A 14,107-nucleotide genomic window follows, 5' to 3' on the forward strand; every position below is an offset into this window, starting at 1 on the left:
ATCCCCCCACTCCCCGACCGACGCACCTTCTGCCGATTCAGCATGCGCGCCCGGCGCTGGAAGATGGCGTCCTCCGCCTTGCCGACCTCCTGGATGAAGGCCTCCACCCGGTCCAGGAAGACATGCGCGCCGTCCACCAGGTGCCCCGTGGCCGCCAGCGTCTGCTTGTAGGTGGCCAGCAGCAGCTCGATGGCGCCCTCCCGGATCTCCAGGGTGGGCATGTGGGGCAGGAAATCATTGCCCACGAAGAAGCACATGAAGACGAAGTCGTCGTACAGGCGCTCGCGGTCCAGCGGCCAGGGCGTGGGGACGCCCAGGTCCAGCGCCAGGTACTCCCGCAGCGCGGAGACCAGCAGGAACTGGAAGGGCTTGCGCGCCGCTTCCTCCCGCTCGATCTCTTCCCGACCGGGGACCGGGGCCGATGGGGCCTGGGGCGGCGCGCCGTCGTGCGCGCCGCCCCGCCCGCCGCCGCGGCCCCCCCCGGGGAGGCGCGGCTGCGGCCGTGGTCGGGCGGGGCGGGGGTGAAGACCACCTCCCGCAGCAGCACGAAGCGCGGCTCGTGGGTGGCCAGTGCCAGCATGATGAGGTCCGCGTCCAGGCCGTACATGCAGTGGCGGGTGGTGGGGTCGTGGCCGGGCGTGGCACGCTGCTCCCGGATGTAGGTCATCACCTTGTGCTCGCCCTCCCCCGGCGCGTTGGCGTCCGACAGCAGCACTTTGACCCCGCGCCAGCCCGGGTCGGAGTTCAGGCGCAGGTGCACATAGTATTGCAGTGCCACCGACAGGCGGTGCATGAAGGGGGTGCCGGGGGTGATGGTGTTGCTGTCGAACACCGACGACTCGTCGCGGGCGGGGATGTTGATGCCCTGAGAGGGCGGAGCGGAGAGAGTTGGGGCTTGGAGATGGCGGCGGGGGGTGGAAAGGGTACACAGGGGCTGGGCAAGTAGGGGGCAATTGCCATAACATGATGCCTTTCCACGCGCCCTGGACAATCCTAAGAACCCAGGGCTGCGTAGCAGGAGGCCAGGCACGCCCGCAGGCGACCAGCGTGGCGGCGACGAGTCTGTGAGCAATCCATCCGCAGCACACTTCAAGCACCTGTGAGAGAGCCCCCCCCCTGACCTGCTTGGCAAACTCCTCGCGCAGCTTCTCCTCCTCCCGCGCCTTCTCCTCCGCGTCCTGGGCGGCCCGAAAGCGCCGCGAGCGCTGCTGGTTCATCTTGGCACGGGGGGCGACGCCGTCTGGAAGCAGGGCGAAAAGAAAGTGGGGAATGGGGTATGCGGACAGGGCCGGGAACCGGGATGGGACGCTGCTGAACCCAATCCCTTGAGAGTTGGGGTGCCCCCGCCGGGTAGAGGGTGCAGGGCACAGGGCCCAGCACCCAATCCAATGGGTTCCCTTGGATGGCATCCCTCCTATCGCACCAATGGCCATGTAGAGGAGCTTGCGAGGGCGGATGATGGCAAAGATGCGGTCGATGTAGTCAAATATCGCCAGGAACACCTGGGGGGTGGGAGTCGATGCCGTGTTGCGGCCCAGGCAAGGGGGCACACCGCCAGGCCTGTCGAACCACCGAGCCTGGTTGAGACGCACCAAAGCCCAGATGCACGAGCTCAAGCAGGCTTGTGCACACGAAGGAAGGTCATGGTGAGGGCTTGCACACCCGGGGATCGACCTCAGGCCAAGACCACTCACCTCGTTCTCTGTGGTGGGCGCAGGCTTGTCCTCGGGGTGGAAGCAGGGATGGATGATGCCATTCATGTCGAGGTACAGGTTGTCAAACTCCATGCCGTTTGGGTTGGGCTGCGACGTGTCCACCGGGACCTCCACATCTCCGATGGTCTGCACCTCCTCCTCAACGCAATCCTTCACCACCTTGGGGTATCTGGGGACACAGAAGGGAGAGGGCAGTGGTTGGAGGAGGCAACGGCATGAAGAAGAGCTCGACAGGGGTGTGTAAAGGGCCGCCAGAAGGACCGCAAAGCAAGTTTACCAACCTAAACCGCATCCCCAGACGCACTGCCTGGCGGAAAGATCGTTGTCAGAGCCGCCCTGGTACTCACCTGGTGCTCAGCCAGCGGTAGAATGCCGGCACTCCCATACCGGTCGCGACAAAGGTCTACTGTTATTGGATGTTCCAGCCTGGGCACAAGGACAATCGAGGCTTCCTTCTCTTGCGCCGTCCCGGCGAGCCGTGCAATTTCGCTACACGACCGTCACCGCCAGCTTGAGCGACTTAAACACCAATCTGCTGCCTTCCGAAAATGCTTGCTCAGCGTGTCCCGAGCAGCTATTTCCACCCCGCTGAGAGCACGAGGATGGACGGTTCAGCGCAGGAGTCACCGTATGGACCAAGTTGCCCGGGCCATTGCATGCTTTGAGCTGCTGCTGTGCTGGCCATGGGGACATCGGGATGCCAAATGGTAAGTCGCTCGCGAGAGCTCCATCTGCAGGGCTGTGACACTTCTTAACAGGAAACGGTGCATTATCTTGAGGAAGCCGACTCGCCGTCTGGCTGTCTCGGGACGGTGGGCGACCTTGCCTGTACGAGCCAGGCTCGCAGCACTTCCAGAGACTTGTATCAAAGCCAGGAGCAGTGGAAACTCAGGAGACCCCGGCCAAGCGGATCAAGGTCTGCGAAATGGCCGACAACTCGGGAGACGAGGGCATGGGGAGCAAGTAAGTGACTGGAGGAGTGGTTGGGTAGCTGGTGCCAAGCCAAGCCCTATTCGGATCGGGTGACGCATCCCTCCTTCCTGACGCTGCAGGGAGCAGGACAGGTTCCTGCCCATCGCCAACATTAGTCGAAACATGAAAAAATTCCTTCCGGCGAATGCGAAGATTGCAAAGGATGCGAAGGAGTCCGTGCAGGAGTGCGTGTCGGAGTTCATTTCCTTCATCACCAGCGAGTGAGTTGGTGTTGGCGGGGTAGTTGAGGTTTCTTGGCCCCGCTCGCGTTGAAGGATTTGGGAGCAGTGGGGTGGGGCACCAAGGACAGAGGGGTGTAGCTGTCTGGGGAATCAGCACTGTGTAGGAAATGGTGTTGGTGTCACAGGTGCTCAGGCGTCTACGTTGGGGATCCTGGAATTCCCACATCGGGAAACCACCAGTTTGTGATGCACCACATACACCTCACTCGTGTCCCATGCAGAGCAAGTGACAAGTGTCAGCGGGAGAAGCGGAAAACCATCACCGGAGACGACTTGCTTTGGGCGATGTGCACACTGGGCTTTGATGACTACATCGAGCCGCTCAAGCTCTACCTCGCCAAGTTTCGCGAGGTAGGAAGGTTGAGAAGCAGGCTGTCTGGTGGTTGTGCCTTTTCAAAACCTGGGAGCAGCATATCTTAAAGGCATTGCTTTGGGGATTTTGGTTCCAGGACGAGTATCCCAAACGCGTCCATTCTCAGGCGGAGAAGCAGGCTCTGGCTGCCGCCGGAAAGCTGCCAAATGCTGGACATGACTGAGCCTACTTCTGCGTTCATCAACCCCTCATGTGAGCCGGCCACACTCACGGTGGTAGGACTGGACTCGACTGTGTCACACACTGCACAGATTGGTTTTCCCACCCGCGCCAGCCTGATGTGGGCTTTCCACAGGCAGATTGCAATACGGAAATTTTCAACCCATTTGGAAGATCAGCCAGGGAAATGTGTTGCCAAAGTGAGGGGCGCAGTGCAGGCCCCGGCGCTGAAGGTGTACGTTTTGGTGATGACAAGGGGGACATGAGGGCTCTATTCGGGCTTGGCTGGGTCTCGTACGGGCGGCTGCTGCGCGGGCTTCGATTCGGTGACCTGCTTGGCTTCCTTGCTGATGGTCTGCCTGAAGTTGGTTGGGGGTTTCACAAGAAGGGACGTGATCCAGAAAGAGCACTTACCCTCCTCCCTGTATGAGTGCAGCAAAGGAGGACCACCACCCCTTGAGGCGATGTTCACCAAACCTCCCTCCTGCCAAAACAACGCACTCTGCAGCCGCTCCTTGCTCCTCCATCCAGCCCCTGATGTGCTTGAGGTTTCGTCGAAGCATGGCCGAGGAACCCCTGATGTCTGACTTCATGAGGTAGGCCACGGCCCCGAGTCCCACTGCAAGAGTGGGATGAGGATGGACAGGGAGGTGAGTTCCTCACAAGCAAATTGAGTATTATTGGAATGCATGCCTCGAATTTGTCTGACCTATTGTGATAACGAAGTTGCTGATCGCCATTCTTCAAGGTGCCCGCAACGGACGCCAGGGAAGGGATGGAGAGAAGCGAAGCGTGGGCACGCGTTCACAATTTATTCATACCCAAACGCTACGATTCTTTATCTGCTCAATCAATATGCATTTTGCTCTAGATATGTAGGTCCATGGCAGATGTAAGATCTCACCGTCCTGAGCGGGGACTCGCGCTCGACATTCCCGCCATCAAGTTTAGTATCTACCTTAGAGAGGGGAGAAGAGGAGCACCCTAGAAGCTAGAAATCTCTCAACTGAACGATGCAGGGTGCAGCAGCAGGTGCTCTTGATGGATGGCAAAATCATTGCTTGGTGAAGCGATGGGCGAACTCCATCATTCTGACCCCGTGAATATCGAAAAGGTTGCCTCCCTGAAAGTTCCTGGATGCATACCTATGTGGTATGGTTTCTGTCTAATGCCCGTTCACCCTGGGACACGGAGTTATCCAATCCAACACAGATTCATCAAGGTGCCACAGAATAAGCCTGGTAAGAATGTGTTCAGTACTTGGATACCTGATCCATCTCTGGCCAGACCAAGGAGTGCAATCTGTAGCAACAAGCACATGATGTAAGGCGTCAGGTGCTCATTTCCGACAGGTTACCCAACCGTGGTGAATGCCGGCGTCTGAAACGCAACCTTGCGGCCCCTCATCGTGCCTGGTGGGCTCCATTTGTCTAGGACTAAAGGTCTCCACCCCGCCAAGCCCTGCACTTGACACTTGAGGGAGTGTAGGCTACTCATTTTGGAAACTAGAATGTGGCCAGCCTGAGATTAACCCCAAGTGGCCGTGAGGCCTGCTGGAATTCCACCCCTTTCCTATTGTTGATGTACCCGGTGAAAGACACTTCCACATACTTTCGGTTTTCGCACACCCAGCTCACCTTACCCACACATCGACCCATTTAAAGCTTTCTCGTGCTCTTCTCGAAGCTGGGCTTGGTGCTACAAGCTCCTGAACTCTTAAAGTGCATGGATGTGAGGCCTTGGACGGCATGGTTTGGGCACGCACGGTTGAGTCTTCGCACTTCTCGAGTACTACTGCCGGTCAGGGCGGGCAACTTATCCTTGCCCACCATCAAGCAGTTCTCACCTGAGAATTGTCAGGTTATATCTTGTGGACGGACGCAATCTCATGTGCTGAACTGCGCCTTCCTGCTGCGGTCATAATCGTGGCGTCGGTCTGCGCGGATCGGTGGCATCTGCATGCGTGTTGTGTAATGTGGGAAATCTAGCAATATTCCGAGTCAGTCTACAGGCGACATCGCAGTCTGGCGAGTTGCATGTTCTCGGTGCTGCTACCGGACTGCACAAGATCTGCCGCATGCCCGAACGTCAACCATCGTCTCGTCCTAGTTCAATCACCCCCCTCTCCCTCTGAGTTTGTGGGCTAAGGTTGGACGACTCCTTGATGACGAGGCCTATTGAACATATTTCGTGCGCTGAGTAACCTCATCCAGTAGGCACCTTACTATTGCAAGGGTTGTGCAAGTAAGCGCTACCTCGTATACGAGCCTTCTCAATGGCGTGCATGAGCCGTCGCCCTTCATGCGCGGCGCTCATGCTTATCCTCGCGTTTTCAGTTCCCGCCGACTCTAGGTGGGTGTCATGTGCTACAAATGCACTCTGTAGAGCGGTGAGATTGCTGCCTTTATCTGGGCGGGTTTGTTAGGCAAGGGTTTCGGGTTACAACACTGTAGGCACCCTCGCCGGAGGAGGAGGAGGGGAAAGGGTGGGCGGGAGTGCGACGCCACGCTGAGTGGTCATACCCGTGTGAGTGCAGGACGCTACAAGGTACCGTGAATCTCCAGGGAACGTCGGATGGCGTTGTCTCGGGCGGTGTGGGTACGGCGACGTCTTCGGGTATCGGAGCGTCCGGAACGGCATCCGCGTCAGCCTTTGGAGAGGGAGCAACGGCGGAGGCCAGGCTGAAGGCCTGGAGCTCTCGGGCTGACTCGGGAGTGACAGGTCTCGGCTCTGCAACGGTATGAACAGCCAACCGAGGGTGGAACTGATCCCATGGGCGAAAGTACTCTCGCTAATCCAACGAAGACTCCATTGTGTATCTATTCAAGAGTACAACTCTAACATTATCTTCATACAGGCTGTTGGCAGCGGTACGCTTCCTGCCAACGCCACCAGTGGCTTCTCTGGCTTGACCACAGGTCCTGGAAAGACTGCAAGCACTGATGCGTCTGCCACGGCCGTCAGTTCGGCGGCAGGACCCGTGGAGGCCTCTACATATGGTGCTGCCACAACCGACAGCACTGGAGCAAAGGTATGAGCCAGTGGCTGCAGTAGCAGCGGGGTCAAGAAGCTACAATTTGGGTGCGAGATGCCGCCTTTGCAGGGCCAAGTGCGCCCTGAGAGGGCAGACTCACATGCCAAATTCCACATTGTGCTCTCACAGGCAGTCGCAGGCTGCACCTCCAGCACAGCAGCTTCCTCGGAACAGACTGAACTCTCTGAAGCAGGGAAGACCGCCGCAGATGCCGGCTGTTCCACTGACTCCAGTGAGGCGTCACCTTTGCAAGGCCCATCCCCTTCGCCCAGCCAATCTCCCTCGCCCAGCCAATCTCCCTCGCCCAGCCCCTCTCCCCTCCCACTGCCAGATTTGAATAGTCCGTCCGGAACCTGGTCTGTTTCTATGACTGGGAATGAATTTTATCTCAGTTTCGTGATCTCGACCAACTTTGAAGCAGCCTTTGTGACCTGTTCCGCTTACAACAACAATAATTACCTTGATACCTACTTTCAGAGTATCAACAACCCTGCCACCTCAACCCAACTTACATTCCCCATTTCGGGCACAATATATGCGAGCATCGCCTACGTGGTCTGCAACGCAGATAGTGCCGATGGCCGTCTCTCCCCCAACGGTTCTCTGACAAAGTCTACATAGTCCCCTTTACCAGATCAGTAACAGGCCCTTCAGGCGCAGTGTTGCATCCTTCCTTGCAGCACTCACCACAATTTTGGCTTCAGGAGTATCAGGAGTGAGCATGATCATTTGTACCCATTGGAAGTGATGAGATCTCCGAGCACAGGTGTACAGTGAGCAGTTTCAAGCAGGAACTGGGTCGCTGCGCAGACAATGCTGTCCCTCGAATCGGACGACAAGGTAGTAGCACGTACGGGCAGAGGACCTGCCAGGCCTTTACCAATACTACCTGGAATGATCTCTTGGAGCTTCTCGGCCGTATTCTTTCATTTGGCAGCATGCATGGCTGGTGTTGCTTGCCCGTCTGTCTTTAAGTTAGTATCGGCAGGTTGCTTTAAGATAGCACATCGTCTCATGCAGGCGTCCTGGACTCCAAGTCTGAAGGGACGGTGAATGGATCTTGAGTCTCGCCACTCACGTCATACGCACTCCAGTGAACATGAATCCTCAAACGGCGTTGTATTTCTGATGGTAGGGGTGCCAGGATATAAACCTCATCCGCCATACATCCTGCACAGGACATCCAAAAGATTGGACCCTTCGGAAGATACTCTATGCAGGGATCTCTGGACTGGCAGATCGGTTGCAGCCCTCTCTTCACCGCACAGGCTCACGCTTCCTGGATGACCCCTCGGGCATCTCTGTAATTTTTCATGCCTCTGAGTGTGCAAGCCACTCCAGGCAGGAGCCTGCGGTGGTGAAATCGAGCTCAAGCAAGGCGCTGTCACTCAAAGCATGGTCTTGTACAGCAAATGCGCCAGACTGTTCATGCCCATGACCTCTGCCCTCCCTGGCTGCAAGCCACAATACATCCGTGGCAGTCCACCCCGGTACCATGCTGCTCCTGCATCATGGCGTGGACAGGCCATTGCAAGTATGACTTTCCTCTTAATCCGATGCATGGACGACACCTTTGCTTCGTGTGCAGCGCTGAAGGGTACTTGTGCCAGCATCCATGGCCACAATCGATAGAGCCAGGGTCAAGGTGGACGTCCTCTCACTTGTTAGACTGCCGGTAACTGGACGTGTCCAGGATCTTCTTGCCGCACATGGCGCAGAGCCCGTCCCGGTAGGCGCAACCCTGGCAGTAGGTGTACCCCGCCTGCAGATTGTTCTTGCACAGTGTGCACTTGGCGGCGTAGGGCTGCCAGCCCCGCTTCTTGCTTAGCATCTTGTTTTCATTCACCTTCCTGCCCCCAGACTCCACCGTGTTGTTCGCTCCGTCCTTCCACTTATCGGGACAGGCCACCTGCTCCATTGAGAAGGGTATGGGGGTCGGGAGAGAGTACATGCTAGAGAGTGAGAATGCATAGGCTGACCCACACGAACCCATGTGCAGGCACCCACACCTGCTCCCTTACCTTTGCGAGCTTCTTCTCGCATTTGGTGCACACCATATACCTCGATACAGCAGCCGTCTTTCGCTTTCCTTCCTGCTTCGACCGTGCTGCTTGCCGGTCTCGTATGTCGTTGAAAGCGACGACTTCGGGCAGTGTGCAACCGGTCCCTGCCACTCCACTGGGGAGCTTGCAAGGCGTCGACACAATTCGAGAGATTAAGTCGCGAACAACAGGTTGTTTACGTATAGTCCATTGAGTTCACCTCTCAGCTGTGTGCAGAGCTGAGCACTCGTAAGTCGCGCCCCTGGTGCTCATCCAGCGTTCAGACCTCATTCTCTCATTCACGAATTTATACAAGGCCTGCGGTATGGCGACTTGTCCATCCGACCAAGATATGTGTGATTGGCTCATCAGTATACACAGCTCGCTAATGTGCTCAGGAAGGGTCCACGGGAGGACCAGCTGTGATGAATGCGGGAGGTTGCGCGTTGGAAACAGGCTGCTTCAGCAGCAGACTCCACACACAGATCACGCCCGTGCCAGCTGCTCTACTATTGACTTTTCCAGCTTTGGGATCTGTCGTTCGTACTCCTGGGCGCAGTCCGCCGCGCAGTTGGCCAGCTTGTCCTGCGGTGTGCGGCATCCATCATTCTCAACTCCCTGCTTCTGCTTTCTGCCAGACAGGTGATCTGATTGACACTGTGACCTACCCTCTGCTCCTCCCTTTCATCACGGCCACCCCCCTAATGACCTCACCCCACCCCACCTGTGCCCTGGCAATGTCCTTCTCGCTGGGCTTTATGGGGAGGGACTCCTGGGCTGCATCCTGGCAGCGCTGCACACAACGCTGCACCCTGTTCTGGAAGTCGGCCATGGCCGACTGGATGATGGAGTGCTTGACATGCACGCCCTGCTCGCAGCGGTTGGCACTACGCAAGGGGAGTAGAGGAGGTAGGGATGCACCGAATCGCCGCCTGTACCCTCTTGAGCAACCCTTTGTGTGAGGTCCACACGTATCAGAGTCCGACATCATAAGGGCATGCCCAAAGAGAGGTCTACACTGCCCTGATTAGAGCACCCCAGCCAAAATCCTCACCACTGCTGGAGCTCTGCAGGACCAGCCGCGGTGTCACAGCACCGGGCCATGCACAAATAACTCTCCTTCTGCACAGGCCGCAGATTATCCTTGTCCAGCCGCGTCACCATCTTCTCCATGGACTGAGATGAAGGGAGGGGGTTGGCAGGGGTGGCGAGTGGCAGCACGGGCGAGGGCTTTGTTGCACATCCCAAGGTGCTGCCCGCGCCGGGCAGACAATTCACCTGCCGGGCAAAACGCTCACCTGCCGCAGGGAGTCCGCTCTCTGCTCGGGACCTGCCATATTCAAGCTGAGTTTTGTAGCAAAAGGAGCCCTCGTTGGACAGAGCTGTAATCGAGGGAGGTGCAGCTAAGCGCGGGATGCGAAGGAAATGTATGGTTCACTGCACATCAATGAGTGCCTCCTGGTATTCTATATTCATGGGATTGAACATTTAAATGAAGGTTTAAGACTGATGTTCGAATATGCATGCAGTGGTTGGGAGCAGGCGCCTGAGTGGTTCCTCGCCAGATCTGAGCAGAGGAAAGGAAGGGGGTTGTCGTGGCTATCGACAGTCGATGCCGCTCACGACACATTTCAGCAGGCATGACAGAATCTGAAAGAATGCCAAGGAACAAGAACAAGTCTTAGCTTCCTCCCGAACCCGGCATGAGACTCTGTACCATCACTTGACAGAGGGGCAAGCGTCCCCTATGTGCTGCGCATGAACAGCTACTCCATGACATCAACCCTCCTGAAGATGAAGCTCACCAAGGTCACAAGCATGGTGCCAAGCACCGTACATCAAACTTCCCCACATTCAATCCGCGTAACACGCACTCCTCGCCCCATCCGTGCCCGCTTCACTCTCGTCACACAAGCCATGTCGTTCTCCCTGCCCGATCTGCCATACGCCTACGATGCCTTGGAGGTGAGGCAGATTCTTGGGCTTGAGGCCGGTTTATATGTTATCCGGTATCGGACAGGACTACTTGCCGGCATCCGTTGGGTTTCGGTTTTTGCTGGTAGGATGCCAGCGGGCACGAGCTCGCCTTCGCGCTCCTCCCTCTTCCGCAGCCCTTTGTGGACACCCAGACTATGACCATCCACCACACCAAGCATCATCAGGTGGGCACCTGTGATCTCACGACCCCGGTCTGGATCCCCGCTGCGACGGCATCGGATGCGCCTGGCCAGCTGCGCCCCGGGCTGCATTCCACGAAGTCAGGGGTTCCTCACAACTCAGCATTGCCCTCTCCAAACCTCCCTGACCCCACTCACCTCCATGCCAGACCTATGTGACAAACGTCAACAACGTCGTCGCCAAGTATAGCGACCTCCAGGGCCTGGACCTGGTGGAACTCAACAAGAGGATTGGCAAGGGGGAGGTGCCCTCCGATGTCTCCACCGCGCTGCGTAACAACGGCGGCGGGCACTGGAACCACACCTTCTTCTGGAAGGCACGGGCATGTTGGTTGTTGGCCTGGTGAAGACTCTGCTGGAGACTAGGCCGACCTGTGGCTGCGAGGCGTGCTGGGCTGTTTCCCCTGATGCTCATGGACGGAGGGGGTGTGCGTGTGTGTAGTATTGGGAGACATGAGGCTGAATGGGGAATCTCTCGTGGGGAGCTCCACAACTTCAAACACCAGCTGCCCCTTCTTGGCTCGCTGCCAGCTCATGCTGTCACGTGCCGCACCCCCCGCGCCCCTCCAGATCATGACCAACCCCTCCAACACCTCCGGCCCCGGCGGCAAGCTGAAGCAGGCCATCGAGGCCAGCTTTGGCTCCGTCGACGCGCTGAAGGAGAAGTTCAACGCCGCGGCCACCACCCGCTTCGGCTCAGGCTGGGCCTGGCTGGTCGTGACCCCGGAGGGCAAGCTGGTGGTGACCAGCACGCCCAACCAGGACAACCCCCTGCAGGCGGGACTGGTGGACCAGGCGGGGACCCCTGTGCTGGGCCTGGACGTCTGGGAGCACGCCTACGTGAGCGGGGTTGCCTTTTGGGCAGGCGACGTGCCTGAGGACGGGGCATGCGAGCAGGGCGCGGGTCGTGGGGAATCCCCTGGGTGCTGGGTGGAGCTCTTTCTAGGTGCTCGGGCCATGCGGCCCGAGGTCGCCCATGATGCATGCGTACTCTCGTCGGGCGGGGGATGCCGGACCTCTCACCCCCCGGACACCCAGTGGGTCCTGCCTTCAGGAAGTCATCACCGCGCCCCCTCCCCCGCCCTCTTCCTGGCGCCACCATGCAGTACCTGAAGTACCAGAACAGGCGCCCAGAGTACATCAATGCCTGGTGGAGCGTCGTGAACTGGGAGCAGGCGGAGGAGAACTTCAAGGCCGCCAAGTGATTGTTGGCCTGATGCCGACGGCCCCTTTCTGAAAGCGAGGGCTTGCATGTGTATTGCGGCGGTGCCTGGGCACTCCCCTTTTCCAGCTGTTTCCCCCCTCTGCCTGGGTGTGTGTGACATCGTGCCGTGTGTCGCTCGGTGGGGGCAGGGGTACATTACATGGGGGGCCCAGTGTCAGTGAGGGGCTGCACCCGCCTCAGACCACGGCCTCGCCGATGGCCTTCTGGATGGACTGAATGCGGGAGCGGATGGACAGGTCGATGTGCTTGTCCTCAAAGTCCACCATCAGGCCGCCCAGGATGGCGGGGTCCACCTTCTGGCTCACGGTCAGGGACTGGCCGGGCTTCAGCAGGTCCTTCAGAGACTCGGTAATCTCCGACACATCGGCCGCGGTTAGCTCCTGGAGAGGGTGTTGTGATGATGGAGGGGGTGGTGGGGGAGGGGAACTGAGTGTCGACACTAACACCTCCGTCACAGGCACGGGAAGTAGATGGGATGCCGCTCTACAAGTGAAGGAGGGCCGCACCAACAAGCTACCAACCCTGCATCCCAAGCCTCGCCGTACCTGCGCGGCAGTGACCACCGCCTGCACCTCGCCCCGCTGCTCGGCCACGAGCTGCTGGAAGGCATCCAGGATCTTGGGCACCTGGTTCAACCGGCTGTTGTCAGCCAGCAGGGCTGCGCAGGGGACGAAGGGGGAAGGGTGAGAGTGGGTAGGCGGGGATCCGAGTCCTGGATGCGTCTGCAGGAGCTCAGCAGATGGCACTTGGAGGCAGCCCCAGGAGCAGCGGACCCTCGCTGGAAGCACTCAGTCGCGGCGGACCCCAGCTTGGAGCGCTACAGTGTCCACACCCCACACATCCCTCCTGCAAACCCACCCTACACACCGAAAAAGTTCTTGGTGGTGCTGCTGGCGCCCAGACCATCCATGACGCTGCTCATGCCCTCCACCTTGACCTTCTGGCCGACGGTGGGGTCGCTGACAAACTCCCGGAAGTCGTCGCTCTGCTTGAGGAGCCCGGCCATTTGAGACAGCTCATTGGTCACCGCATCCAGCTTGTCCGCCTTAACAGCAGCCATGTACAGGGCGGAGGCGTAACGTCCGGGGATGCTGAACTGGGGAGGGATGCTGAGCTCCGCGGCCGAGGCCTCGGAGGAGCAGCGCAGGCCCTGCGGGGTGGGGCTGGGTGCTGCCATGAATGCCTGCGCGGGGGCGCGACTCAATGATGATTCGCAAACAGGGCATCGCATCCTCGTTCCTACCGTTGTGGTCACTGCGGGCAGGTTCTGTCCTCGGCGGGCCAGCTGGGCTGCAGCGAAGCGCAACATGGTGCCTCCTCCTACGAGTACTTAAAACCCTGGCTGTACGGCTCTTCCCAGGACCGAAGTGCTTCTCAAGGGAGATATTGCCACGATCCAGCACTTGACGGACTGCCACTGGTCTCAGGGTGTGTCATACCTTCAACAGCATTGGCTGTGCTGTGCCTGTGGAAAGTACGGAAACAACGGGAATCCGGTCTCCATGGACTCATGCAACGCTTGATCGGGAGAAGAGCACGCACAAGAAGTTGATGTTGATTGCTCAGGATCTGTCTACAAATGTTCTTGCTCACAGCCAGTGCTTCCCTGAGTAGATGCAGCGGCCTGCTTGGACCTGCAGCCGGCTACCGGGGCAAGCAGGTCCATGGCAGGGCACATCTCCAATGCACGAGGTCAAGGGCCCCTGCGCGACTCCCAAAATGCCCGCCCCGTCATGCCACCATGCTTGACCTCGCATGGGGCGTGAATGCCGAGGTACGCTACATGGAGGTATTATGGGATGTGCAAGGGAAGCCATACTCCCAGAAGGAGTGTAGCATCACCAAGCACAGCGCCTGGATGCATACAGTTTCAACTCCTCCACCTCGCACACACACAGACGCTTGCGCAAAACTTGTTTGCCTGGAGCATAATACCATATGCCGGCTTCCTCTACTTCATGACCAAGAACCCTGACGTGCCGCCCCGCATGCTCTTCGGGTGGTATTTCCTCCTCGTCTTCGTCGTGGCTTCCATTCCCGCCGGCATCGCAGGTTTCAATGCGTACTGTAGGCGTTCGGGTGACGTATGCCGACGCATGCCAGCAAACGACGTGGTGGTCAAGAGCTGATGCATATGCCACGCTCGAGTGTATGCTCTCTGCTCACCT

General features: G+C 58.5%; 11 protein-coding genes across 11 annotated transcripts in view; 6 read left to right on the forward strand and 5 right to left on the reverse strand.

Moving 5' to 3' along the window:
* Positions 1 to 2,100, reverse strand: part of F751_1360 (5'-3' exoribonuclease 2) — a gene marked incomplete at both ends in the record, with an annotated part of 6,287 nt that extends 4,187 nt beyond the window's left edge. Inside the window, 6 exons of the mRNA XM_011398679.1 lie at positions 27 to 389; positions 533 to 865; positions 1,122 to 1,240; positions 1,424 to 1,502; positions 1,695 to 1,884; positions 2,063 to 2,100. Of these exons, the coding sequence (XP_011396981.1) occupies positions 27 to 389; positions 533 to 865; positions 1,122 to 1,240; positions 1,424 to 1,502; positions 1,695 to 1,884; positions 2,063 to 2,100 (1,122 nt within the window). The remainder of the gene's footprint in view (positions 1 to 26; positions 390 to 532; positions 866 to 1,121; positions 1,241 to 1,423; positions 1,503 to 1,694; positions 1,885 to 2,062) is intronic.
* Positions 2,101 to 2,640: 540 nt separating this feature from the next.
* F751_1361 (Nuclear transcription factor Y subunit B-3) lies at positions 2,641 to 3,465 on the forward strand (the record flags this gene model as incomplete). The annotated part of the gene is made up of 4 exons (XM_011398680.1): positions 2,641 to 2,678; positions 2,768 to 2,908; positions 3,151 to 3,280; positions 3,409 to 3,465. 4 exons carry the CDS (start codon positions 2,641 to 2,643, stop codon positions 3,463 to 3,465), a joined length of 366 nt encoding a protein of 121 aa, XP_011396982.1.
* A 406-nt stretch (positions 3,466 to 3,871) lies between these two features.
* F751_1362 (hypothetical protein) lies at positions 3,872 to 4,201 on the reverse strand (the record flags this gene model as incomplete). Its single annotated transcript, XM_011398681.1, has 2 exons — positions 3,872 to 4,080; positions 4,171 to 4,201. The coding sequence occupies 2 exons, from the start codon at positions 4,199 to 4,201 to the stop codon at positions 3,872 to 3,874; spliced, it is 240 nt and encodes a 79-aa protein (XP_011396983.1).
* Positions 4,202 to 6,403: 2,202 nt separating this feature from the next.
* F751_1363 (hypothetical protein) lies at positions 6,404 to 6,832 on the forward strand (the record flags this gene model as incomplete). The annotated part of the gene is made up of 2 exons (XM_011398682.1): positions 6,404 to 6,492; positions 6,625 to 6,832. The coding sequence occupies 2 exons, from the start codon at positions 6,404 to 6,406 to the stop codon at positions 6,830 to 6,832; spliced, it is 297 nt and encodes a 98-aa protein (XP_011396984.1).
* Positions 6,833 to 8,152: 1,320 nt separating this feature from the next.
* Positions 8,153 to 8,552, reverse strand: F751_1364 (Cysteine-rich PDZ-binding protein; the record flags this gene model as incomplete). The annotated part of the gene is made up of 2 exons (XM_011398683.1): positions 8,153 to 8,404; positions 8,517 to 8,552. 2 exons carry the CDS (start codon positions 8,550 to 8,552, stop codon positions 8,153 to 8,155), a joined length of 288 nt encoding a protein of 95 aa, XP_011396985.1.
* A 471-nt stretch (positions 8,553 to 9,023) lies between these two features.
* On the reverse strand, positions 9,024 to 9,874 carry F751_1365 (hypothetical protein; the record flags this gene model as incomplete). Its single annotated transcript, XM_011398684.1, has 4 exons — positions 9,024 to 9,122; positions 9,262 to 9,424; positions 9,592 to 9,713; positions 9,836 to 9,874. The coding sequence occupies 4 exons, from the start codon at positions 9,872 to 9,874 to the stop codon at positions 9,024 to 9,026; spliced, it is 423 nt and encodes a 140-aa protein (XP_011396986.1).
* Positions 9,875 to 10,454: 580 nt separating this feature from the next.
* F751_1366 (Superoxide dismutase [Mn], mitochondrial) lies at positions 10,455 to 11,061 on the forward strand (the record flags this gene model as incomplete). The annotated part of the gene is made up of 3 exons (XM_011398685.1): positions 10,455 to 10,502; positions 10,649 to 10,699; positions 10,864 to 11,061. 3 exons carry the CDS (start codon positions 10,455 to 10,457, stop codon positions 11,059 to 11,061), a joined length of 297 nt encoding a protein of 98 aa, XP_011396987.1.
* Positions 11,062 to 11,248: 187 nt separating this feature from the next.
* On the forward strand, positions 11,249 to 11,919 carry F751_1367 (Superoxide dismutase [Mn], mitochondrial; the record flags this gene model as incomplete). Its single annotated transcript, XM_011398686.1, has 2 exons — positions 11,249 to 11,554; positions 11,821 to 11,919. The coding sequence occupies 2 exons, from the start codon at positions 11,249 to 11,251 to the stop codon at positions 11,917 to 11,919; spliced, it is 405 nt and encodes a 134-aa protein (XP_011396988.1).
* A 159-nt stretch (positions 11,920 to 12,078) lies between these two features.
* F751_1368 (hypothetical protein) lies at positions 12,079 to 12,291 on the forward strand (the record flags this gene model as incomplete). Its single annotated transcript, XM_011398687.1, has 1 exon — positions 12,079 to 12,291. The coding sequence occupies one exon, from the start codon at positions 12,079 to 12,081 to the stop codon at positions 12,289 to 12,291; it is 213 nt and encodes a 70-aa protein (XP_011396989.1).
* On the reverse strand, positions 12,116 to 13,116 carry F751_1369 (ATP synthase subunit O, mitochondrial; the record flags this gene model as incomplete). Its single annotated transcript, XM_011398688.1, has 3 exons — positions 12,116 to 12,319; positions 12,485 to 12,597; positions 12,807 to 13,116. 3 exons carry the CDS (start codon positions 13,114 to 13,116, stop codon positions 12,116 to 12,118), a joined length of 627 nt encoding a protein of 208 aa, XP_011396990.1.
* Positions 13,117 to 13,738: 622 nt separating this feature from the next.
* Positions 13,739 to 14,068, forward strand: F751_1370 (hypothetical protein; the record flags this gene model as incomplete). The annotated part of the gene is made up of 1 exon (XM_011398689.1): positions 13,739 to 14,068. The coding sequence occupies one exon, from the start codon at positions 13,739 to 13,741 to the stop codon at positions 14,066 to 14,068; it is 330 nt and encodes a 109-aa protein (XP_011396991.1).
* Positions 14,069 to 14,107: the final 39 nt, after the last annotated feature.

Source organism: Auxenochlorella protothecoides (assembly GCF_000733215.1).
Source record: "Auxenochlorella protothecoides strain 0710 unplaced genomic scaffold scaffold13, whole genome shotgun sequence".
Lineage (NCBI taxonomy): Eukaryota > Viridiplantae > Chlorophyta > Trebouxiophyceae > Chlorellales > Chlorellaceae > Auxenochlorella > Auxenochlorella protothecoides.